The 26,001-nt window shown below is 41.3% G+C and overlaps 1 protein-coding gene across 7 annotated transcripts in view; it reads left to right on the top strand.

The window, feature by feature from the left end:
* PRELID2 (PRELI domain containing 2) overlaps positions 1-26,001 on the top strand; it is a 68,055-nt gene that overhangs the window by 21,382 nt on the left and 20,672 nt on the right. For all 7 annotated transcript variants that reach the window (XM_011217631.3, XM_011217633.3, XM_034656212.1 and 4 more), the window contains one exon: positions 12,417-12,522. In XM_011217631.3, coding sequence (XP_011215933.1) covers positions 12,417-12,522 — 106 coding nt within the window. The remainder of the gene's footprint in view (positions 1-12,416; positions 12,523-26,001) is intronic.

The raw sequence follows: 26,001 nt of genomic DNA, 5'->3' as shown, positions 1-26,001 counted from the left end.
GGCCTGTCGGCTCAATTCAGAGATGGGCTCCAAAAGGGTTCCTTAGAATCTGACTAAGCCTTGATCTGTGTTTTTTTACCTAGATTCAGCTTTGGCTTCCCACTGATGTCTCTGCACTTGTGGCACCTTCTTGGGCGAGAGTTACATTATAATTTCATGTTCCCTCAAGCATACCAGCTCTGGGGCTGTACACTCCTCAATTGGACAGTCATGGTTTCTGTTCTCTGAAATCTTACATTACAAGATAAATTTATTAATTTCTTATTGTTTTGTGTTTGGTCCTATTTTCCCCATGACCCTGAGATCATGACCTGAGCCAAAGGCAGACTCTTAACCAACTGAGCCACCCATGTGTCTCCCCCGCCCTTTTTTTTTTTTTTTAAAGATTTTATTTATTTGAGAAAGAGAGTGAGAGAGAGAGTAGGAGCAGGAGGGAGCGTTAGAGGGAGAGGGAGAAGTAGACTCTCTGCTGAGCAGGGAGCCCAATGTGTGGCTCAATCTCAGGACCCTGAGATCATGACCCCAGACAGAGGCGGGTGCTTAACTGACTGAGCCACCCGGGCGCCCCTGGTTCTTCTCCTTAAAAGAGATTTTCACTGTACTCTGGGGGCATGTAATTAATATAAATATGATTTGGCTTTATTTTTTTTTAAAAGATTTTATTTATTTATTTGACAGAGAGAGAGACAGCCAGCAAGAGAGGGAACACAAGCAGGGGGAGTGGGAGAGGAAGAAGCAGGCTCATAGTGGAGGAGCCTGATGTGGGGCTCGATCCTGTAACGCCGGGATCACGCCCTGAGCCGAAGGCAGACGCTTAACCGCTGTGCCACCCAGGCGCCCCTGATTTGGCTTTAATGATGGATATTTATCCAAGCAATTCTAAAAAGATAATCATCTTGTAAAAGTATTTTCTTGGGCTTTGCTCTTTCACCGTAAATGTATGGGTTTTGTGGTCAGTAGTAACTTTTCTGTTATCGTGAAGCAAGGTTTTAGTTATCACCATCAGCGGAGACTTCACTCCATTCACGATGTTGCCAAGCTGGGTTTCTTTGGCTTTAGGTTAACAAGATCATTCTCCCCTGCTCAGCGTTGAGTATCTTCGTGGCCTGTGTCTTTACCCAGCCATGTGTGGAACAGCTTTTGCTTATTCATTGATGCTTGTAAACCTTATTTCTGAGATTTAAAATGTGCAGACTAGTAGAGTGCGGGTTGGTTGTATTGACCTAACATTTGTAAAATATCAAAAAAATTTCTCTAGAATGTAGTAAAAGAAACAAAAAAACCAAAATCAAACTTCACACCCAGATTAAATTAATGGGATGAACAGCTGTTTTTAGTTCAATAAATTTTCATGATAATTGAAGTTACACGTATGAATATTCTTCATTCTAATAAGATGTACAACATTTTTTATTTTTTATTTTTCAATCTCTGGATTGAAACATCCCAAGCCTTGCGTCTTCGCCTGGTAAATCACAGATACTGTAATTTGCATGTTTCAGGGGTTTGATGGTTGGGCATTCTGTGTGTGTGTGTGTGTATTCATTTTTTCCTTGCATTGAAGTTTTTTTTTTTTTTCTCCCCTAGTAGCAGATTTGACAGTTTGGTGACTTCTTTGTGTTGGGCACCAGCCTTTTTGGTTGACCTTCAAAGTTGCTGCCCCTGGAATATTAAAATATTCTGGCTTTGTTAACTTTACTTAGGAATTATTTCTAAGCCCCATTCCTGACAGTAAAGGGCTTGAGGGTGTAGTTATCAAATAGCCCAGATAAATGCCACTGTATTCCTCCCAAAACATAACACCGTGGGCTTAAATTCACCTTAATTTCCAGGGCCCCAGTGGGTGATCAGACAATTAGGGTGCATTGCCAATTACAGAAACTGAGCAACAAGGCCTTTTCTGAGTAAATATGCTGTCTGGGCAGGAGTCTTATTTTTGGAGCAATAGGGCTGCCCTCCAAAAGATAGTCATTTGCTTTTTATGATTGTCGTCATATAATCAGAGTCTTCCCTGTTTCCCTTCCCCGCTGTATCCTCGGTCTGTAGCACAGTGCTCAGATGCTTGCAGGGGATGCCCTGTGCTGCTTGTTGACCGAATGGCAGATCATGCTTCTTAGGGGCTGAAACGGGGACGAGGGAAGTGAAAAGGGGTGGGATTGGCAGGGGGGGCGAGTGCAAACTGGGAAAGTCCAAGATGATTTGGTAGGAAATTCAAGGTAGAGGAAATCTTGAAATCACCAGTAATATGGAGACCTTGCTTCTGGTTTTTGCTGCTGGGTCACTTATCTACGGTTTGACTCTGGAAAAAGGCACAAAGCTGGCCTGAACTCTCTCATAAAGTAATGTGAAGATTTAATAAGATAATGGGAACGCTCTATATTTGGAGAGTATAAGGCATTACACACAAGGAAGTTGTTGGTGGAACTAAGGATGAATAAATGCTGTTTTCAGAGGGAGCTGGCTCCTTAAAGGTACTGACTTCATAAAGTGGAATAGGCTGTTTTATTGGAAATAGCGGTGATAATTAAACTGGAAACAAGGATGTTTAGCTAGGGGAGCTTTCTGTGCCGTTGAGAAGTAAGAACTTTGTAAATATCTTAGTCAATGCCTGTTGACTTTTTGTTTTCATCCTTCTTGCCGTTTGGTTTTTGTGTATTAGTGCAGTCAGGGGGAAGGTTAAACAGGTAGATTTGTTGTGTTGGCTATAGTTTTGTAGGCCTGGGCTGGCTCTCGGCAGTCAGTGTTTCATAAGTTCTTCGGGTGAATCTGTTGAGCACATAGATTTGGGAGCCCCTGATACCTAGTCCGTGTCCTGTGGTCCCAGTTGTGAGCAAACATACTGTTGACGTCTCTTTGAAACTCCCTTTTTCACAGAGTTCCTGTTAATCTTACAAAGCGTGACCAGTTGATAATGTGGCTCTCCAAGCAAACAGGAAACACTTTTTGGCAGAAGCACCCTCCTGAAAAGTTTAACAGAACTTAGTTGAGAGCTCTCTTGAGTTTATGTAAGAAGGGAATTTTCAGTGGACGTAAGGGAGGAAGAAGGGAGAGACACCAGTGTCCAAATTGTGTTGCAGTCTCTGCTCTTAATGGATCAGAGATGCTGGTTAAACTTTCTTTCTTTCTTTTGTTAGTTTCTTACATCTGTAGTAAGTAAATATGTCGAGTATTAGAAATTATAATATTTTATCACCCTGCGTTGATACCATGCAGAACAACCTGAATGTCTTAAGACAACCAGAAATCTGATGCCCATCTGCCCCGTGTAAGGAGCTGCCTTCCACGTCAGGTCGAGAATTGATGCCTGGGAGCTCGGTTGTCATCTTTCCAATCACGGGTACTACTGGTAATAAGCAAAGAGATGGAAAGTCAAAAGCCACATGGAGTCGAGTCTCCTGGCCTGCATTTACAGCTTCATTTTGAGACGTTTCCTGTGCTGGAGGTGGAGGCAGCTCCGGGTCATGTGTGTCTGACCTCAGGAGGGTGGGAGCGTGCAGAGGAATTGAGGGGCTGATTCCTGGCTGCTGCTTCCTGATCTCCCCTCTGCTCTGGGATGACTCAGCAGGCTTTTGTCTAAAGATAGGAAAACCCGACCCTCGCGTAGTTCCAGTTTGGATGGATCTTACTCCAAATATCTTTTGTTATCATGTGTTCAAATAATCTTTCCTCTTTTTTTCCTACAAGTGTTGCCTACTCACCGTAGGATGGTTACGATATACATAAAAGAAAAAACAGAGTATGTTCACGCCCTCTTCAGGTATGTGCTCTTTCTGGTCGGTGGCCCTAAAGGGAACCCGTATTCTGACCTCCATCCTTATAGATTAATTTTAGCCCATTGTTGATCTTCATGTGGAACGGAATCAGCGTATGCACTCTGCTGTGTCGGTTTCTTTTGTTAACTGTTGTTTCTGGGAGCCTCGTCTGGGTGCGTCCGTACTTGTTGCAATGCGGTGTAGCATTCCATCCTAGGAGTGTGCTGCAGTTGCTACAATTTATTTACTCATTTACTCGTTCTGCAGAAAAATCGTTTTTACAAACATGGAACCTACTGTACATGGTATTCTGACTTCTACATTAATTTAACATTACGTTTGGGACTGTCTTTCCTTATTAAATATGTCATTTTAAAATGATTTCCTGTGGCTGTTTAGATATATTCATTGGATAAAATTATTCTGGTGTGTTTTATTAAATGTCTGTATTGGGCATTTGCATTATTTCTCATTATATGCTCTTCTAAATAATGGTGTGATGAATATCTTTATAGGCCGCTCTAAGCCCTCAACTAAGATTATTTGCTTAGGACACATTTTTAGAAGTAGATATATGAGTCTCAGGGTTTGCATGTGTTTGAGGCTTTTATTATGTTAGGTGTTGCTGAACTGAAGCACGCATTGCTACGCATCTCAGAAAACTCCCCAAGGGCATGGCAGTTGGCAGTGTTGTATAGACCTGTATTGGAAATGGGATGAGGAACAGCTACGTAATTTGCAGGGCCCAATGCAAAATGAAAATACAAAGCCCCTTGTTCAGAGTGGTTGAGAATTTCAGGAACAGGGCCATCAGATCATTTAGCCGTAGCCCTTCTGCTGGCGGAGCGCTGTTTGGCAGCATGGGTGCTGTGTCCGTGAAGCCAGCACCAAATGGGATGTGTGTGCTAGGAGGCCTGACATCCCAAGGCAAGACTCTGAATGGACCAGTTCACAAACTGTTGTAGATTGTGAAACTTCGCCCTACCACTCAGGATGTCAATAAGCTTGCCCTAAGTAGACATTTTTTTCTAGGTAGTAGGATTGGGAGAAGGGATATGGGATCTGAGGGTAACTGTGTCGATTTAAATAATAGCCCTGCCACTTATTTTTGTGAGACCTTAGCAAATTTGCCTCTTTTAACCTCAGTTTTTTTAATCTGTGGAATGGGGTCAATATTATTTCATAAGATTGTCGTGAGAAATAGCTGAAATGTGTGTATACAAAGGACTTAATACAATACTTTACCATGGTAAGCTATTAAAAGTTTTATCTGGGGCACTTGGGTGGCTCAGTTGGTTAAGCATCTGACGATTGATCTCAGCTCAGGTCTTGATCTCAGGGTCGTGAGTTCAAGCCCTGTGTTGGGTTCCACACTGGGTGTGGAGCCTACTTACAAAAAGAGTGTTATCTGTTGTAATTGATTATCAGTTCTTAAGTACCGTGTTTTAAGAGACTGAGCCCCCTTGCCCTGTAATATGTACCTGCTCTAGGCTGTTGGGCTCCTGAGATTCTAACACTTGATAATTCCTTAGCATTACCGCATTTCCTGCTGCAGCTCACTATTAATAATTTAGGGCTATGGTTAATAACCCGTTCCTGGGACTTGTTAGAGGAGAGCAGCTCAGAGGGGGAGGGCCCCAGGAGTGGGGGCTGGAGAGGCTAGTGGGGTGTTTGGTTTCACATGGTTGTCGTGCAGAGTGCGCGAGTGTGATGTGTGATGGCAGGGTGAGGAGGAGGCTGGTGAGATGGGAGGGCTCCAGAGCTCCAAGGGCTTTGAAGGCCAGAATGGGTAGGGAGCGAGTCATTGCCAAGTGGTTTAGGGTGATTGAGTGTCACCTAGAATTTACTGAGGCACGAAGGTTTGGGGGTTGACCAAGGTTGGATTTGTGCTATGAGCATTTACCTTCTCAAACACCGTGTTTGTCTTTGTGTGAATGGGAATACTAATGGTGGTAGTAGTAGATGGCATTATTATTAGTGGTAGTAATAGTAGTAGGTTAGTATTATTAGCTAACATTTATTGAATGCTTACACATATTACCTTGAGGGCTTTACACATATTACCTTCTTCACCTTTGGAACAACCTATGTAGTAGGTATTATTAATCCCATTTTCCTGAGGAGACTGAACCTACGCAGCATTAGATCCTCGCCTGTGTTGGCAGGTTTTCATTCCGTGTTAGCGTTGAGATGTGAATCCAAAAACTACATCCTTAATTTGTATTCTCTTTCTCCCTCTGTGTGTGTGTGTGTGTGAGAGAGAGTGTGTGTGAAGGCTAAGACTGCTTAGCACTTATTGAGAACTCTGTCCATTGGATTGGTTCTCCAAGGAAGCATTATGATAGGAATGGGTTTGGTGAGACGGGGTGGAGAGACCATGTCTTCTGGCGTGGTGGAGTTCACACAGGAGCCTGGCAGTCTGCAGCACCGTGAGACCCATGAAGCAGGAGCGGGCGATCTGAGCTGCAGACCCTGCCTTTCTTGTGGGCCATCCCTCTGTGTGGTTACAGGAGAATGCCAGAATCACCATGATTAGAACGGAGATGTCATCACCACAGGAATATCTGTGGAAACTTTGTTCCTCCTCAAAGACACTTTAATTAAATTCCCATCATGAAAACAATTAGGCAAGATTTGCCATACCTAACCAGTCAATAATTCAAGGACAGGATCTCATTAAGAGCTTTTGCTTTCCCGGAAACTGCTGTTTTGAGGATTCAGAGCTAGTGGCTGCGTGCTCTGGGAATTAATTTATCCATATTTCCCCTGAACTTTTTTATTTTCCCCAATCCAGAAGGAAATACATTTTTAAGTGACGTAAAAGTAGGAGACTGATTATATAAACTGGCATTCACTTTCACAAAGATGTTCCTAGGTTGAGGGGTGCGTCCTGTCAGGATTCCGTCGTGTTCTGTGTTGAATTAAGCCTGCCTGTGGACGGACAGAGCAGGAGATGTGACTCTGACACAGGCGCCACATGAATGAGTGAGCTTCCTCTTCCACCATAATTTTCCAGATCCTCTGGTGCCTTATCTCTGAGCCAGGTGAACGCTGCCCCCTACTGACGTTAGCAGGAGGAAATCTCGGGATACTTTGTTCAATTGCCCTGATGACAGTATTGAGAGGTATTATAAATTCCCTCATTCTTTTGCTTCCTTCTCTTCTCTCCCTTCTCTCCATGCTTTTCTTCCTGTTGCGTTATTGATTTTTCTATCATGTGCTAGCCATTCAGTTGGCATTGAAGCAGTAAAGAAAAAACAACACAAGTACAACCATTTAGAAAAACATTTGACGTCATCTACTAAAGTTGAAACTGCACATGTCCTGTGACCCAGACATTCAACTAATCTGTATTTAAGAGACGCTTGTGGGCCTGCTTACCTGGATGTGTTATAATATGTTCATCTTCAGTAGAAGGATGGATAATTTGGAGTATTTTCAAACAGTGGAACAGTATGCGCTGGTGAAAACGAATGCACAGGTTACATGCAGTGATGTGGCTGCATCTCCGCTGAGCATCAGGGGCTCTTCTCTGCGACTCCGGAAGCCGTCTCCGACAGGGTCAGCAGGTGCTTAGCAAACTGACTGTGGGCAGCGTGGATTATAGAGAGCGCACGCCGGACACCAGGTTCCCACTGAGAGGCAGTTGTGGTCCTGGCAAGAGAAAGAAAATCGCTCTGCTGACCCCAGGCAGTGGCGGTGGCAGTAGCAGGGAAGAGAATGTCATGGGCTGTTGAGGGGCCGTTAGAAGTAAAATAAACGCTATCTGCTGGCTGATAGAATGTTTGGGTTGCTTAGGAAGGGAATGATACAACATGGTGCGAGGTCTCTAATATCCTAGACTAGGAGAAGCGCTGTGTCTTTAACTGACATAGGGGCAGGACTGGGGTTTTGAAGCAGTAGATAATGAATGGACATCCACCAAACTATATGACCCTGGGCAAGTTATTTAACTTCTTTTCACCACAATTTCCTCATGTGTGAAAGAGAGAAAATGTTTTAAGAGTAACAACCTCAGAAGATAATACAGTGTCTGGTACAGAATACACACTGTTGCTGTAGAGTTTTTGAAAAGTAAAAGTGACCCTGGGTACGTAACGTCATACATGCGATCAGTCCTTCCTTTAGGCTTTGCAGAGATAAAAGAGAGATGTAGGAAAACTTCAGTCATCTTTATGTCTCTTGAGTGAAACATCAAACACTTCAAGCTTGGGGGCAGTAGAGAGTCTTAGGACAAAAGGCACAAAAAACGGAGGTTACATAGTGTAGGAAAAGGAAAGCCAAGAGATGATTCAATGAGAACACCTGTAATTCTAATGTCTAGAGATTATTTTCATATTTCAGCTCTGTCCATTCGTTTTCCATCCATCTGTCCATCTTTTCTTTCTTGTTGTTAATTCTTTTTGAGAGCTGAAATTAAACTGTACATTGTTGTGTAACCTGCTGTGTTTTGCCAAGGAACTTAAAAGAAGGCTTATCTAGCATGAGGGATTTAGGTTGGCTATGTGTAATAAGAAGAAAATGGTCCGATGTGCTTTGTCAATGAATTATTGAGGAAAAGTGCAACATTTTCTTCTCTAGCAGTCTTAAAATATACTAGGATAAACTCATTTCAATGATGGTGAGGGCATGACCCCGCTTTACCGGCCGTTATTCTGTGATATGTGGGCAAGCCATGAGAGTGCTTTTCTGAGCACTTACATCTCCCAAAAGTAGCAGAAGGAAATATTGGTTAGAATATGATGTAACAGAGACTTTTATTAATCCCTCACCTACACTTGCCTTGAGGACTGAAGAGTTTATCTCTCCCAAGAGTGTAAGACTGCTCAACTTTTCATTTTTAAATATTAAAATCACTGTAAAATTCTACTCTGACTAATCTGGAATAAAGACAGGAAAGATTAGTGTCACTAGGATATAGTTTTACATGAACAAATCATTTTAAATAGGCTTAAATCTAAGAGGTGGAAGCCGCTTTGCCTAGACTGTTTGCTTAGACTATTTATGTCAGATTGGCTAGGATAACTGTGTGTGTGCGTGAGAGAGAGAGATCTGAAGGCTTCCTTTTATGGAATGTATGATTGGAATCAAGAGGCTACTGCTACTAGAGAATTAGAGAGAAGGTCTAATAAGAGTCAGGATAACTTTTTTTTTACCAAAATCACAGCATTTTGGATCCATAATATTCTCAGAATATCTTTCTTAGTGTGAGCAAATGTGCCTCTCTCTCTCTCTCTATATATATATGTGTGTGTGTGTATATATATATATGCACACACACCCACACACACCCAAATACACATACGGGAGACATGGCTCCCATCTCTTTTCCTTAGAGATAGAAGAAAGTATAGGAAATATTTTCTTTGTTGAATATTTTTGGTTGTAAAGAAATTTAATATTAATGAATTTATTCACATAAAAAGTGCTTACTGAGGTCACTGAGTGTGGGTACTTTGTTGCAAGTGGAGGATAGGAGAAGGTCTAAAAGCTTCAAAGGGTGGCAGCATGCTGCTTAGTCAGTGGTGTAAATGTAACTGTTCATCTATACCTGTTACTTGGTGGCCTCACAAGGGGAGTCCTTGTTGCTGCAGGATAAAGTCTAAACTCCGCAGCATGAGAAAACCGTTTGCAGTCTGGTGGCCTCCATTTGTCCTTCAGCCTCCTCTCGTAATTATCTCCCATGCCCACCTTATGCTCTGGTCATTCCTATGAACAGAATTTATTAAGCTCCTTGGGTCCTGGTGGTTTTCCTCATTGGCATGCTCTGGCTCCGTTAGCTGGCGTGGCCCTCAGCCACTTGCCTCTTTGTCTTTCCCACTAGTCAGTGGGATCCTGGAGGGCAGAGACTCTAGATCTCTAGCACAGAGTAAGGTGCTTAGCGTACGGTAGCTGGTCAGTGTGTGGGACACATGAATTAACAAGGCAAGTTTAAATGTAATCAAATTTATCCCTCATTTTTTTGTTTATCTGGGAAAGTCTTAATTTCTACTTTTTTCCCGAAAGATAGTTTTGTCAAATAGGTATTCTTGGTTTGTAGTGTTTGGTGTTTTTTTTTTTTTTTTTTCCCCCTTCCTTCAGTACTTTGAATATATTATTCCTCTCTGGTCTACAGAGTTTCTCTGAAAATCTCATTGGAGCTCCCTTGTATGTGATAAATTGCTTTTTTCTTGCTGCTTTCAAGATTCTTACTTGATGGTTTGATTATAATGTGTTTTGATGTAGGTCTCTTTAGTTTTATCGTTTTTGGTATTCATTGAGCTTGATGTCCATTTCCTTTCTGAGATTTGGCAAGTTTTCAGTCACTATTTCTTCAAATAGGCTACCTGCCCCTTTCTCGCCTTTGTTTCTGGCACTCCCATAATGTGTACAGTTGATCCATTTGGTGATGTCCTGTAAATCCCGTAGGCTGTCTCACTTCATTCTTTTTTTTTTTTCGCTCCTGTTAGCTCCGTAATTTCGCATGACTTGTGTTTGAGTTTGTTGATTCTTCTGCTTGTTCAGGTCTGCTGTGGAATCCCTCTAGGACATTTTTCAATTCAATTATTGTATACTTCACCTTCTGAATTTTTTTTTATGGTTACTGTTTGTTGATATTCTCATTTTGTTCATGCATCATTTTCCTGATTTCGTTTAGTTTCTCTCTGTGTTCTCTTTTAGTTTACTGAGCATTTTTAAGATGATTGATTTATTTGTCAGATAAGTCATAGATCTCTATTTCTTTAGGCTTGGTTTCTAGAGATTTGTTTTGCTCCTTTGAGTGGGCCATGTTTCTCTGTTTCTTTGTATACTTTGTAATCTTTTGTTGAAACTCAAGCATTTGAAAAAACAGCCACCTCTCCCAGTCTTAATGGACTGGCTTCATGCAGTGGAAGACCTTTACTAATCAGCCTGGGTAGAGATTCTGGGGGTCTTTCAAACCTCTTCTGGGGTTGATTCTTCTCTAGGTTTTTGTGTGAAATTTTCTGTTAAAGAGGTCTACCCCTGTTGTCAAGTTGCCACGATCTCTTGCTGTCCCTGATGCCTGTCTGAGGCACCGCAGACACTCCGGTGCTGTAACAAGCCACCATACTGTTCTCAGCAGCCCCCGAAGTATACTGCCGTTCTTTTCAGCATTCTGAGTCAGATGAGATAGAAACCTGTCCCTCGCGCAGCCCCCTTGTAAAGCCAGAATATTGGATATCTCATTCTTCCCTTTGCCTCCGGAGGGGGAAGCTAGAAGTGGGGACTTTTTCCCCAGTTGCACTGTGCGTTGCTCAGTGAACGGAAGCTAAGGTGGGTAAATGCAGCAGCCTTTCTTTCTCACTTTGATGTGGCTTTTCTTGACTTTGCACTCACCTGGGGTGCTGCGAACTCTTAACGGGTTTCTGGAGTTCTCCCAAAGGCAAGTTGGTCCATGTACTGTTAACTTGGAACCTCTATGGGGGAGTGAGGACCTGGAGGTTTCTCTTCTGCCATCTTTCTGATGTCACTCTCAAGTGTTATCTAATCCATTTTATGAAATGGAGATAATTAATATTGGTAGAACTCTATTTTTTTTTTAAGATTTTGTTTATTTGAGAGAGAGAGAGAGCACAAGCAGGGGTGGGACAAAGGGAGAAGCAGACTCCCCACTGAGCGGGAAGCCCAATGTGGGGCTGGATCCCGGGACTCCAGAATCATGACCTGAGCTGCAAGGCAGACGCTTAACCGACTGAACCACCCAGGCACACCTGCTGGTAGAACTTTAAATAGCATAGTGGCACATCTACGATCACCACCCTTTCCAGTCAAGGAGAGAAGAAGTCATCCCAGGCTTCTGGCTTTCCAGTCTGTCTTACTGCGTGTCTCTCTCATTTAATGAATGCTCATTGTTTCTCAGGAACAGTTCATGTTCCCATTATGTGTATTCACTAATTTACTTCTCACAGTAGTTGTGAAAGGATGATACTGTGATTATTCTCATCTTGCACATGAGGAAACTGAGTTAAGAGAGTTTTAGTAATCTAACCAAAGTTATACATCTGATAATTATCTCAGATTCAATTTTAAGAAGCCATTTTGCTGCATGAAATGAATATATATATTCATAATGTGCATATTAATTGGAATCAGTTAAGTTTATTGTGGGTCAAGTAGAACAACATTTTAAAGATAGAGTACTGACCTCTCGACTATCACGATTTTATCATAGAATTATGTCTTAGGTATGACTAGAAATCCTGTATTCTGCAGTTGGTATAATTAGAATAATGGAGCTATATATTTTCTTTTATCCCCTGAGCTTTATTGAGATATAACTGACATAGCGTAAGTTTAAAGTATACAATATAATTTTATATATGATGTATTACAAAATGATTATCATAATAAGGTTAGTTAACACATCCCTCACCTCTCATTGTTAAAAATATTTTTGTGTGTGCTGAGAACTTTTAAAATTTACTCTTTAACAATGTGTAACAGATATTCTTTAATTTGAATAAAATAATCGTATATATAAACTGTAAGTCTCTTTTTAACAAAAATTTTGTTGTAATAGGCGGTTATTGAATTGTTATGGACATTGTTTTGTGTTGATCATAAGTGGTAATTATGCTGTTGGAAATCTCTGTAGTTTAAATATCCAAACATAGAATGACATCAAAGATGCATTTTTTTGGTGTTTTTTTTTTTTTTTAACAGGACAGAGTTCATTCAGAGAGGCAGGATTTCAATCACAGGGGCTGGCTTTCTCAACTGCATTTTGGAAACTTTTGCCAGCACATTCTTAAGACAGGGTGCCCAGAAGGTAAGCTTGTTTCTGCTTTGAACCAACATTTATTTTAAGAAACCATGGAGATTCCCATTGGGTTATTGAATAAGGCTCATGAGCAGACATCATGAGAAAAAAAATAATAGTTAATAAATAAACAAATAGATGCAAAAATAATTGTTTGCTAATTATTACATAAATCCAAATCAAAGTAAAACTTAAGTGCCATTTGTGACCCGTTAAATTGAAAAATACGCCAGTGAAGAATATGTAATAATATGGAAAATACTTAAGAGTCTACGTAAGACATATAATCAGAACGAATAATTATATTTTTAGTATATACAGTATGATGACAACTATTTCCTTAAAAAAGATAATTGCTAGTATTTATTGAGCACTTACTATGTACCACTCACTGTAAAAAGAATATTTTATTTATCATCTCTTTTAATCCTCACAAACCTTTGAAGTAACTATTTTTTATGATCTCCTGGTAGTCAGTTCTTGTGGTTTTCGGACTCCGTACTTGCGGGAGCTCAGGCTTCCATGAGGGTGATGCAGAGGCCCCCTTAGAGTTCTAAGGTCTGTACCCTGTTTTTAGTAGTACTATTCTGTTTTTGCATCTGTCCTTATGTAGAGCTATATATGTGTATTTTCTTGCCTTCACAGCGTTATTTTCAAAACTTATTTAGGGTAAAGTCTATTCCTTTTGCATGATTATATACCTATTACAGGTGTTTTTTAGTATTGACAAATTCATTTTTATTAACTTGTTTTATTTATAATATTTTGCTTTTTAACTGTTATTATTACTTGTGATGAGGGGCAGAATCACTTCCACGATTTACTCAGGACGAATACTACACATATGTCCCTTGTTCTGTTTTGTAGAACACTAGGTTTAATGGCTCTTATTTGTGGAACAGTAGGTTTAATAATAGGTTTAATGACTGGTCTGAAGGAATATTGTTCTGCCCCAGAGATTTTTCTGGGTCATGAACCTTTGTTCTCCCTTTGCAGGTCTAGGTTCAAGAAGGAACCTGGACTGTGATGTGTTAGTCTGGGAGGCTGAAGGTGATGACTGAGTGTTTGATATTATACGGTACTCCATAAACATACTGTCAGGATTAATGATGTGTTCCTAGCCCAGAGGTGCACTGACTGGCCCGGCCTGTTTAAGCCGAGTGTGAAGTGGGTAACTGAGCTTCTGGAAGATCTGATGTGCCCTTTCACACTCAGACATGACTGGAGGTTTTTCTGCTCTGTTGCAAAGTATGCATGTGTAAAAACCCCCGTGTTCTGCAAAATTGATGGGGCTAAAATTAATGGGCCTGATGAGAAGAATAACTTCATTGCCATATCGCTAAGTTTTCTTATACATTGTTTTGATCAAGATTGACAACCTTTTTCTGTAAAGAACCAGATAGTAAATATCTTAGGCTTTGTGGGCCAAAAGGCAAACTGCAGATATGATGTTGGTACTTTACAACAAGAGAGAAACAAATTTCCATGAATTTTTTACTGACAAAATTAAAACATAATAATTGAATTTTATTTATAGTTCAGTTCTTTTAATCAGAAAAATGAGATTCTGTTTTGTGGGGGAACATAACATTTAACTAAATAGTGACTCAAAGTTAGTGTTCCCCACCGTCAAATTGCAAATGTTCACTTGTAAAAACCGTTCATATCTTGTGGACCACACAGATACAGGTAGTGGACTGGATTTGGCCTGTGGGCTACAGAGTTTGCCAACCTCTGCTTTAGATACATAAATATTCTTTTATTAATTCAGGTGGGTCTATATTCGACCTGTCCATCAGTCTGAACCTGTCAGTGAGTTTTAACCGTACACTGGTTGTGTGTATTCTGAGCCTGTGAGGTACACCTAGTAGACACTATTAGTCCCGTTGTATTGATGAGCAATGTCTTAAAGGGTAAGTGCACCTGCTGTGTGGGTGGCCGCTAGTCTGCCTTCCCTTTTCTGACCCATATATGCTGAGCACCTGCTTCGTGTTAGGCACTGTGTGAAGCATAGGCTAAATGGATTTACTCGAGGTTGGGACTAGCAAAGGGTGGAGTCTGGACTCACATTCCCATCTTTTAGAGCAAGTCTTACTCCTTGGCCCCTTTACTGTGCAAGATGTGTTCAGGTAAATGAAGCAGAATGTTTGCCTCCTGAGAACCGGGCTGTGTGTAACTCACTGTAAGGGTCCAAGGGTGGTGAGGCTGGCAGGCTTCAGAATGGTTTGCCCTGGGACGGAGAGCTGCCAGGAACCCACAGTATTCCTCCTTTAGCACTTGACTGTAAGAGTAAGCGTCTGTTTGATTCTCTTTCTCTGCTTCACAGACTGTAGAGTATGAGGTGGGCCTCCACCGTCCTCCATGCATGTTATATAGAGTTCTGGCCAACAAAGGGACTGTCTGCTTATTTCATTCATTTCCAAATTCTTTGAAAGGGACTCTTGTTGTCCTTTCATAGGTCAAGCATGGCCAGGTGGGTGGAAGTCATTGTGAATAAGGCTCACCTTGGGCTGTGAGTGTGTGGGTCAGGGTAGGGATGTCACTTCCCAGGGAAAGGGGTGGTGGGACGTGCCAGTATTCCCAAAGGTTTCTGACGTGGCCTCACAGTAGATTCTGTGTTCTTGATGGCAGAGAGGGGGTTTTATTAATCTTAATCCCAGTTCCCCTCAACCTAAGTAGCTTGGGCAGTGCGCCTACATTTATGTGGAAATGAGTAGAAAGGAGCACAGCTGCATCTCAGTTGGTTTCTGATGAATATGATCTGGAAATCATTCAATGATTTTAAATTTTTAAAGTGAGGAACCCAACTGATTTCTCTTTTTTTTCTCACTTTGGCTCAGAAGTAAGAATATGTTTTTCCTGCTAAGTTTTGCCTTTTCTGACTTCCCTCTTTTTTTTTTTTTTTAAGAGGCTCAGTTTAATGAGTTAGCTTTTCAATTTTAGGAGGTACTCATGCTAAATTGTCTTCTACCTTTTATCCAAGTGCCGATGTTTTCCCGTATCAGCCTGACTTCGTGATAAACCTTCCCAGCTGAGCCTGCATAAATAGTTTGTGTGCACATTACTGGGAGAGTGTTTGAGGTGACTTTATTTTCACTTTAGGACTTTATCCTTGAGGCTGTTCAGTGCTGGTAAAGGTGGGCTCTGATTATCTATTTTTATCCAGAAAAAAGCACACCGAGGCCCTCACAAAGTTTCTTTGTGTTTGTCAGTTAGAAGCTAGCCCTGGATCTGGGCCCCAAGGTGAGTCACTTGAGTTTCTGTGCCTCCAGGCGTTGTGCAATTGCTCTTCTCTCCTCCCTTAACCACGTGGAGGTGACTTGCAATTTGGGGCCGTTCTGACACAAATGCTGACTTTTTCATATATCACTCGGACCTCACTTTCGTCTTAAGTGGAAGTATGTGGGCAGGCAAATGGGAATTGCCCTCTGGTAGCCAAGTCAACAACTGTGTTATTGAAATAAAAGCTGTTCTGACTTCTAGCCCACTAAAGCCCCTTGGTTTTTTAATGTGGCACTAGTCACTTTATCCCTCTGATCCTAAATTTAATTGTCTACAAGGTGGGAATTTAAGATTTTTTCAAAAAGATTTTATTTATTTATTTGAGAGAGTGAGCGAGAGAGCAGGAGCAGGAACAGAGGGAGAGAAAGAAGCAGACTCTCTGTTGAGCAGAGAGCCCGACATGGGAATTGGTCCTGGGACTCTGGGATCATGATCTGAGCCGAAGGCAGACACTTAACCAACTGAGCTACCCAGGCGCCCCACAAGTTGGGAATTTTAAGGCATTCCACAAATAGGTGTGAAAACTATGTTTGAAAGTTTTCAGTAGATTGAAAAACACAGGTTAAATATATATAAGGTGTTCTTCCTGTTGTCAAGAATTAAAAAAAATCTAACTCACATGCTTCTTTTTCATACTTTATTTTTATGGTTACATGTTTGTTTATTTCTCTTCAAACTCATATGAACACACAGTAGATTTTAAACTCAGAAGTTTAGTTCCACAAACACTTGGGTATCAACTATGTGCCAGGCACTGGGTGGGAAGCTGGAGACGCAAGTAGGAAGGAGAATTCACAAGAGTGGAACCTGTGCCTTATACAGCTTTATTTCACAGGTATCTAAAAGCTTGGGGTGGAAAGCTTGACAGGCAATAAATAAACATCTGCTGATAGTGAGAATTTGTTGAGCTCCACTTGGCATTCAGTGGCCAGCATTCAGATCAATGCTGAGAAGGGTATTAAAATAACAATTGTACTTACAAGATTTACTAGATGCCAAGCACTATGCATGGTACACATTACCTAAATTACTTTTCTTTCTTTTTTTTTTTTTTAAAGATTGATTTATTTGGGGGAGAGAGAGAGAGAGAGAGAGAATGAGTGAGAGCAGGGGGAGGGGCAGAGGGAGAGAGAGAAGCCAAGCAGACTCCCTGGTGAGCCTGATGTGGGGCTCCAGCCCAGGACGCTGAGATCATGACCTGAGCCAAAATCAAGAGTCAGACATTTTAACCAACTGAGATACCCAGCCCCCCACCCCCACCCCACAAATTACTTTTCTAAGCAACTCTGTGACATAGGAACTCTACTTCTCTTTTATGCACAGGGAAATTGAGGTCCCAAGCGATAAAACAGTTTTCTCATGGTCCCAGAATTAGTGAGTGGTGCCCTTGGGATTTGAACCCTAACCTCGCTGTCTCCGGAGCGTATGGTTAATGATTATACCCCACTGCCACATCCACGCTCTGCACTCGGCGGCAGATGTGGTGTGCTTGCTAGAGCCAGTGCAAGGTGATGTGGAATTTATGGGAAGGACGGAGGAATGCAGAAACGAGGAGTTCGGTGCAATGGAAGAACTAGGAGTGGACCGGGGGAATGAGGGGCTATGATATTGGTAGTTCTAAGGGTTTTTGGGTGGCTAGAGAGCGTCCTCCCTTCTGGTCAGAGCCCCCTGCCTCTGGTTTTATCCAGACTCTACCTGGCCTAAATTCCAGAGTGCCAGACAGGTTGAGGGTGTGTTCAGCTGTCGTTTCTACCACTTTTACTATAATGATATGTCCTTTTTTCAGCTTTCCTGTGGACTATGGGTTTGTTTTTGTGCTATTTGTCTTGAAAATATCTTTATTTTACAAAAGAAAATTTCAATGGCATTTTTCATAGAAAAAGAATAAACAGTCGTAGAATCTGTATGGATGCAGGGAAGACCTCGGATAGCCAAAGCAATCTCGAGAAAGACCCTGGAGGCATGTGCTTCATGATGTCAAACTATATTACGTAGTCATCAAACTATTATGGAATTGCCTAAAAATAGACATGTAGCTCAAAGGGACAGAATAGAGAGCCCAGAAATCAACCCATGCTTATTCGGTCAGTTAATTTATAACAGAGTAACCATGAATATACAGTAGGGAAAGGACAGTCTCTTCAGCAAATGGCGTTGGGAAAATTGGACAGCTACATGCGGAAGAATGATACCGAACCACTTTTTTTTTTTTTTTTTTTTTTTTTTTTTTTTTTTTTTTTTTTNTTTATTTATTCGACAGAGATAGAGACAGCCAGCGAGAGAGGGAACACAAGCAGGGGGAGAGGGAGAGGAAGAAGCAGGCTCATAGCGGAGGAGCCTGATGTGGGTCGATCCCATAACGCCGGGATCACGCCCTGAGCCGAAGGCAGATGCTTAACCGCTGTGCCACCCAGGCGCCCCTCGAACCACTTTCTTAACACCATACACAAAAAACAATAGCAAAAACCCCTAAACAAATGTTAAAAAAAAATGGGCAGAGGAACCGAATAGACATTTTTCCAAAGGATACATACAGATGGCTAACCGGTATAGGAAGAATGTTGAACATCACAGATCTTCAGGGAAATGCACATCAAAATCACAATGAGCTATCACCTCACACCTGCCAGAATGACTAGTGTCAATGAACAAGAACTAATCAGTGTTGGTGGTGGGAGAAAAGAGAACCCTCGTGCACTGTTGGTGGCAATGTAAGTTGGTGAAGCCACTGTGGAAAACAGCACAGAGGGTCTTCAGACAATTGAAAATAGACCTACCCTATGATTCAGCAATTCCACTTCTGAGTATTTATCCAAAGGAAATGAGAACACTAACTCAAAAGATGTTGTACCCCCATGTAAATAATGATTTACATTAGCCAAGATGTGGAAGCAACCTAAATACCCACTGATGGATGAGTGGAAAAAGAAGATGTGGCATGCACATGCACACGTGCGTGCGTGCGTGCTTGCGCGCGCGCACACACACACACACAGGAATATTATTCAGCCATAAAAAAGAAAGAAATCTTGCCATTTGCAGCAGCATGGATGGTACCTTGAGGATATCGTGCTAAATAAATAAGTCAGAGAAATACAAATACCATATGATCTCAGTGATTTGTGGAATCTAAAGCAAAAGCGAAAACCGAGTTCATAGATACAGAGAACAAATCAGTGGTTGCCAGAGGCAGTTATAAAATAAATATGATGTGGGGATGTAAAGTACAGCACAGTGACTATAGTTAATAATACCGTACTGCATATTTGAAGGTTGCTAAGACAGTAAATCTTAAAAGCTCTCATCACAAGAAAAATGAATTCTGTAATTACGTATGGTGATGAATGCTAATAGACTTACTGTGGTGATTATTTCACAGTATATACAAATATCGAATCATTATGTGTTCACCTAAGACTAATATTGTGTGCCAGTTATACCTCAGTAAAAAGAAAACATACCTGTGAAGGTGATGTTGGGAATGATGTGGTTGGTGACATACAAAAGACGAGATGGAAAATGTCATCCATCTGTTCGAAAGCTCAAGGAATCATGGATTCTCAGGATGGAAGGACCTTCGCTTCTTGAGCTGCTGATCAAATCCAGATTCAGGCATTGCACACAGACTTTCTGGCTCTGACTCCTGGGGCCACAACAGACCAGCCTTTGAGTACATGCGATGATCTGAAAGTTCGGGAAGCGGAGTGTTAGAGAAGAGGAAGCATGGGTTTTCCAGATGTTATTTGTCTTGCCAAAATCGTAGATCAGGATGGAGAGGTGAACCTACAGTGAAGATCTCCTGATTCCCCCCACTCTAAATATTAAAAACTGTATTAAAGGTTTTTTATTGTGATGAAGTATACGTTACATAAATTTACCAGTTTGACTCTTTTTAAATGCACAGTCTGCTGTCATTAAGTACATTCGGTGTTGTGCAACTATCAACACTATCCAAATCCAGAACTTTTTCATCTTCCTAATAATAACTGGGTAGCCATTAAATAAATAACTCCCCATTCCTCGCTCCTCCCAGCTCCTGGCAACCACCCGTTTATTTTTCGTCTCTGTGAATTTGACTACTTGAGGTACTTCTTATAAGTGGAATCAGACAATATTTGTGCTTTTTGTGTCTGGCTTATTTCACTTAGCATCATGTTTTCAGGCTTATCAATGTCATAATGTGTGTCAGTCTTTCCTTTTAAGGCTGAGTGGTATCCCATTATGTATGTACCACAGCTTAGTATTCATCTGACGGGACACTTGGGTTTCTTCCACCTTGTGGCTATTGAGAATAATGCTGCCATGAGTATGGGGTCTGTAAAAGCCTGTTCAAGTCTTTGCTCTCAATTCTTTTTCTGGATGCTATGGTAATCCTGTTTAAATTTTTTAAGGAACTGCTTAAAAGTTTGTTTTTGAGGTAGCTCGCTATCTTTGTCCACGGCAGCAATGGACTGTACCATTACTGTGTATTTTTCTCAAGTCCGCCCAGAAGAGTGCTGCTATATATACCCCACTCCCAGCTCGTGACACCAGGGAGTGTGCCATATGGTGCTCTCCTCAGTCTGAAAGGCATTCAGTTGTCTCTTGACGCCACCATAGTCTCTGTCTCTCTGTTGTAATTTCAGGTTCTGGTGGATGGTTTTGATCCATGATGGGTTGGAAGTGTTGAAAGTGCCACAGACAAGTAGGACACGGGATACCGCTTAAGTGCACATTTTAGCTTGCCTTGAGATAAGCAGGCACATTGAAAAACAGATCAAGAAAACAGAAAGATCTGACAGAAAGTAGGGATTGAGGGAAGTGTGAGACACACGAAAGGCTTCATACAGGTTTCTGCAGCCTGGAGGAACGGCCAACGGCTGTGAAGCAGAGCTGGGTGGAGCCAGGCCCGTCAAGTCCCACCTCAGGGATCCTAGGAGAAGGACACCACAGAGAGAGCGGGATATTCCCCAGGCAGTGTGGCTCTGCAGGTGCTCTCCCTGTCTGGGAAGGTAGCCCTGGGGTCTTGGTTTTTAACCTTTTTTTTCATTATCACCCAACCATATGCAGTGAGCCTTTTTAGACTTTTTTTCCCCTTTTTGTCCCCCTCCCGATGAAATACTAATACCATGGATATACTGATTATGTTTATACACTATATTATGCCTTTGCTTCATACATAAAAAGTGTAAGATATTTTTCACTCCCCAACAGAAATTGTCACCTTGTGTTGATATGGTTCCCACTGAGAAAGTATGCTTCATACTGCACTGGTAACTGTCTCCATCTCTCCTAAGTTCACTCACCAGTCCCCTGGCCCCTGACCCCCAAAATTCCAAACCAAAATCAAAAGAACTTTTTGGGGAACTCCCACATAGTTCTTGCAGATTTTGGGGTTTACTCTTCTGGGAGAGGCTTAGGAGGTAATATGGGTGATTACACTCTTGGGATGCAAGTGTTCTTTTTTAGCCCCGTTGTCTCTGTGCTTGGAGACACTGAATGCTGTGGAAACACGGAGCTCTCATGATGCACTCCCATAGAGGTTTTATCCTTTTTTTCTTTTTTTTAAGTTTATGAAATACATTTTCAGTGTGTAATAAAATAATTTGTTATCCTAGCCACTCTCCTGGCAAGACCCCATTATTAGTCGCATCATTATTCTTGTGTTGATCAGGAGGCTGAAGTGGAGAGAGGCTGAATTCAACAGCATGTGAAATATTTGTCACTGAAACAATGTGGGCAAGTCAAACAGTTTGAGCAGCACTTTAAAGAAGGTCTGGCCTACACATGCTACAGCTAAAGATATCTGAACATGCTGTTTCCTTAGGGTGTTTATAAAAATGCATTTTAATAGTGGAATGTAATTCTCTGAGACAGAAGATACTATTCTTGTGTATATACCAGTATATATAAATGTGTGTATTTGTGTATGTATACGACACTGTACATAATACACACACACACACACACACACACACACACACACACATGCACACATACACTGAGACACTGTATTTGTAGTGGTCCAAACGGGCATTTGAAAAACCTGGCTACTTTTTGGTTGCATCATTTTTATAAACTATATGAGTCATCTGTGGCTGTATAATACATTATCCCAGCACCCCACAGCTTACAGCAACACATTTATTGTCTCTTGGTTTCTGTGGGTCAGGAGTCTGGGCATGGCTTAGTTGGGTCTTGTGTTTCGGGGTCTTAGAAAGATACAGTCAAGGTGTTGGCTGGGGCTGTGATCTCATCGGAAGGCTCTACGGGGAAGATTCAGTTCAAAATACATTCACATGGTTGCTGGTAGGATTCTACCAGTCTCCCTTGATTCCTTGCCATGTAGGGCTCTCACAACATGGCAGCAAGCAAGAGAGGGGGCAGGAGATTGCTAGCAAGGCAAAAGCCATAGTTTTTGTTACCTAATCATAGAAGTGACATCCATTTCTTTTTTTTTGTATTGTCATTAGATGTAGCCCACACTCAAGGGGAGGGGACTACACAAGGGCATAAGTACCAAGAGGCAGGAATCACTAGGAGCAGTGTCAGCGCTGCCCACCATACTGATCTCAGCTGATCGGTATGCCAAGTTGCATGCACGACTGTTAAATTCTTTTAGACGCATATTAGGAGTTGATGATAATTAGAAGTTGGTAAAGGTCAGCTGCACCCTCACGACCTTACTACCAGCTTATAAAGTTCTGCAACACATACAGACATTTCATTAACCCTTTGTTTATAAGTAGCACAAAATAGTATACCTGTTTTATCAGTTTAATTAAATCTCTGTCCTTCCGGGTACTCTGACCATGAATTGCATAAGCAGCTAGCGCACTGAAAGCAGAGCTGACACTATTCCAAAGGCAGGATTCAGCTGTTTTAAAGATAGCATCAGGCAGCCAAATCTTCTGATCCAGTGGGGTGGTCATAGGACCATCTAGGCATAAACTTTGGGTGCCATCCCTAAAGGTGGCTGGTGTAGGGCTTGCTGGATAGAATCTTAGACCTTCATTGTGCAAAGATGGGTGTATCTCTGGAATTGTGAGCTGATACCTGTATCTTAAGTTCCACTTAATTAATGGGAGTCCATGTGGCACATTCACTAGGAAGTCACTAACTTTACCAGTGAAAAGTCACAATTTTAACATTCCTTATTCCAGTTATCAAAGCCCCTGCTGTTTTCAAGGATAAAGGTAACTAAAGTTTCTGGAGAGTAGGTTTGCTGATTAGAATGCTCATAGCCCAACCCTGAGAGCCTGAAGCCTGCATCGGGACAGCTGAGTGTCCCTGGTGCATAACGTGAACTAGCACAGGCACCGTGATAGGATACTGTATGTGTGACATATTTTAGAGCAAATTACAGATCTTAATAATCATATACCAGATGTCAATTTCTGAACCTGGTATATTCTGCCTTAGAAGGATTATTCAGCATGAAACAAGGTTTTGGCTGTGTGTTTAACAATAAGGATTGAATGTGAAGCTTTCGAGAAGTGCTCTTTGGTCCATGCTCTGGTTTTTTCACTTCCTAGATGTCACATTCACATCTTGGACCCTCAATTTTCTCATCTCTAAAATGAAGTGATAGTGGTCATACTTCATAGGGTTATTTTAAAGATTAAGTGAGGGCACATATATGAAATATGGCTGGCACATAGAGAAACTTCAAGAATTAATAGCATTAAGAGAAGTTCTCTGATAAGAAAGGTATTTTTATATGTAAATACCTTCTTAAATACTTATCTGAACAAAAATTTTAGATTGCAGCAGTTTATGGTGTTTTAAAACTTATTTTTTATCACTTGTTTACATCTGTAATTTTAATACTCATTGTATCCACATTTCACATTGTGATTTAATTTTTTCTGTGTCTGTGTATGTTGGCATATGTATATATGTATTATGGTATTTTTTGAAAGACAATATTGGGAGTATTCTGTTTATTTAGCCTATCTTTTCCATTTATGGACACGCTGTTAACATTCTTCCTTGAAAACATGAGTTTTGATACCTTCATTAATATTCCATTGGCAGAATTTCTCTTATTGTTGGTTTTCCTTTTTTCCCACCATTGTAGTTAATATTGTGGTAAATTCATGAATATAAATACTTGTGTATATTTCTCCTCACTTCCTGGGTTAAAGAGTGTGCACATTTTTTTTAATAATAATTTTTTATTATGTTATTCACCATACAGTACATCCTTAGTTTTTGATGTAGTGTTCCATGGTTCATTATTTGCGTATAACACCCAGTGCTCCATGCAATATGTGCCCTCCTTAATACCCATCACCGGCCTGTCCCAATCCCCCACCCCCCTCCCCTCTGAAACCCTCAGTTTGTTTCCCAAAGTCCATAGTCTGTCGTGGTTCATTCCCCCTTCTGTTTACCCCCCCTCCATTCTTCCCTTCCTTCTCCTGCCGATCTCCCTGCTATTTCTTATGTTCCACAAGTGAGTGAAACCATATGATAATTGTCTTTCTCTGCTTGACTTACTGCACTTAGCATAATCTCCTCCAGTCCCGTCCATGTTGCTGCAAATATTGGGTAATCGTTCTTTCTGATGGCTGAGCAATATTCCATTGTATATATGGACCACATCTTCTTAATCCATCATCTGTTGAAGGGCATCTCGGGTCCTTCCACAGTTTAGCTGTTGTGGACAATGCTGCTATGAACATTGGGGTGCATATGGCCCTTCTCTTCAGTACGTCTGTATCTTTGGGGTAAATGAGTGTGCACATTTTTAAGACCTTTGATGCAAATCGCTAAATTTCTTGACAAAAGAATTTTTGCCAATTTGTAGCTTCCACCAGAAGCCAACTGGGTATTACCAGTTTCCTTGCTGTCTGACTTGAATGAAGGACCTAACCTCTTAAACTTCATTTGTCATTAGGAAAGCTGGGTTCATTATTCTACCCTCATAGGATTATTGTGAAGAGGAAATGAAATTGTTAGCCCCAGTCTTCTGATTGCTACTCCAAAGACGTTGAAAGTTACTGCTTCTGTCATTAACTAATTGACCCCAGTCCTCCTCCAGGCTAATGGTGTTATCTTGGACTGGTTGCCCTAAGCTGCTCAGTTCCTCATCTGTGAAATGAATGTCCAGGAGACACATGTGTGTGGTAGTCACAACCCTAGAAAAGAGTGGACGTTTCAAAACCCAGTAATTCTAAGATAGAGGAAGACAGCAAATAAAAGTGTCATTCAAAAGAATAAATAAAAGTCACAAGTATGACATATGAACATCAGTATAATAATCTGCTGAGTGTATGTTGGAGCCTTGTATTTCCTTGGTTATGTGAATCTTTTCAAGATTTTTTACATTACTTGAACAACATGAAAGAACTGACGAAATATGTTCTGTCCTTAGTTCCAGAGGGTTTATTTCCTAGCTCTCAATTTAGCTCTGTTGGTGATACTTTTTAATCCCACTCTTGAGTGCTCAAATAGATTGATTTATTCTGTATTTAATCATTAGATGCTGTGAGACTATTACCAGGAGTTCTGATTTTTAACAACTTATTGCTAGATCAGTTAAATGATAGTAACAGCCCTTTGCTTACCTATCCCCTCCCTGTCAACTCAGCTTGTCATGCTATCTCTAGAGTTTCAGTCCCAAGCAATGTAGCCTTTGTACTGAAAACCTCTCAGTGAAAATGAGTATTCCGTGAGTGATAACAGTCTTTGGTCCTTTCCCTGAGTTTAAGTCAGTGCCTTTACCTCGACTGTGAGACTTAAGAATCCACAATCCCTTGATGGCTCATTTGAACTCATCAGGGTTATAATAGACTGCTCAGTGGTAAAGCTTGGGGGAAACCCTGCAATCAGCCAGCTGCAGCTGTGGGGCATTGCCTTCTATGAAACTCGATGAACCTGAGAAGTTAGGCTCTTAGCTGAAATGGCAGAAAGTGGTTTCTTGAGCCTTAGATATGTCAATGGCGTTATTTGCATAGCGATCCAAGTCACGTCTCCACACATCACGCAGCGTTTAACACAAGTGCCAAGAATCAGGCGATCCGGGTGGTGGCCCTGCCTTGGCTGCGCTCAGTGGCCACATTGCTTGGACTGGTTGCTCTGAACTTCAGTATCATCTTTTGTAGATCAGGGATTGGACGAGGAGGGTTAGTTTTAATTCTGACATGATACTTTTTTTTTTTTTTTTTGGAGCTGTCCCTCCTTTTCCTCAATGTGTAAATACCAAGATTTAAAATTCTTTTCTGA

Source organism: Ailuropoda melanoleuca, chromosome 3 (assembly GCF_002007445.2).
Source record: "Ailuropoda melanoleuca isolate Jingjing chromosome 3, ASM200744v2, whole genome shotgun sequence".
NCBI classification, from domain to species: Eukaryota; Metazoa; Chordata; class Mammalia; order Carnivora; family Ursidae; genus Ailuropoda; species Ailuropoda melanoleuca.
Note: the sequence above shows the minus strand (reverse complement) of the source record. Positions and strands in the feature narration are given on the sequence as shown.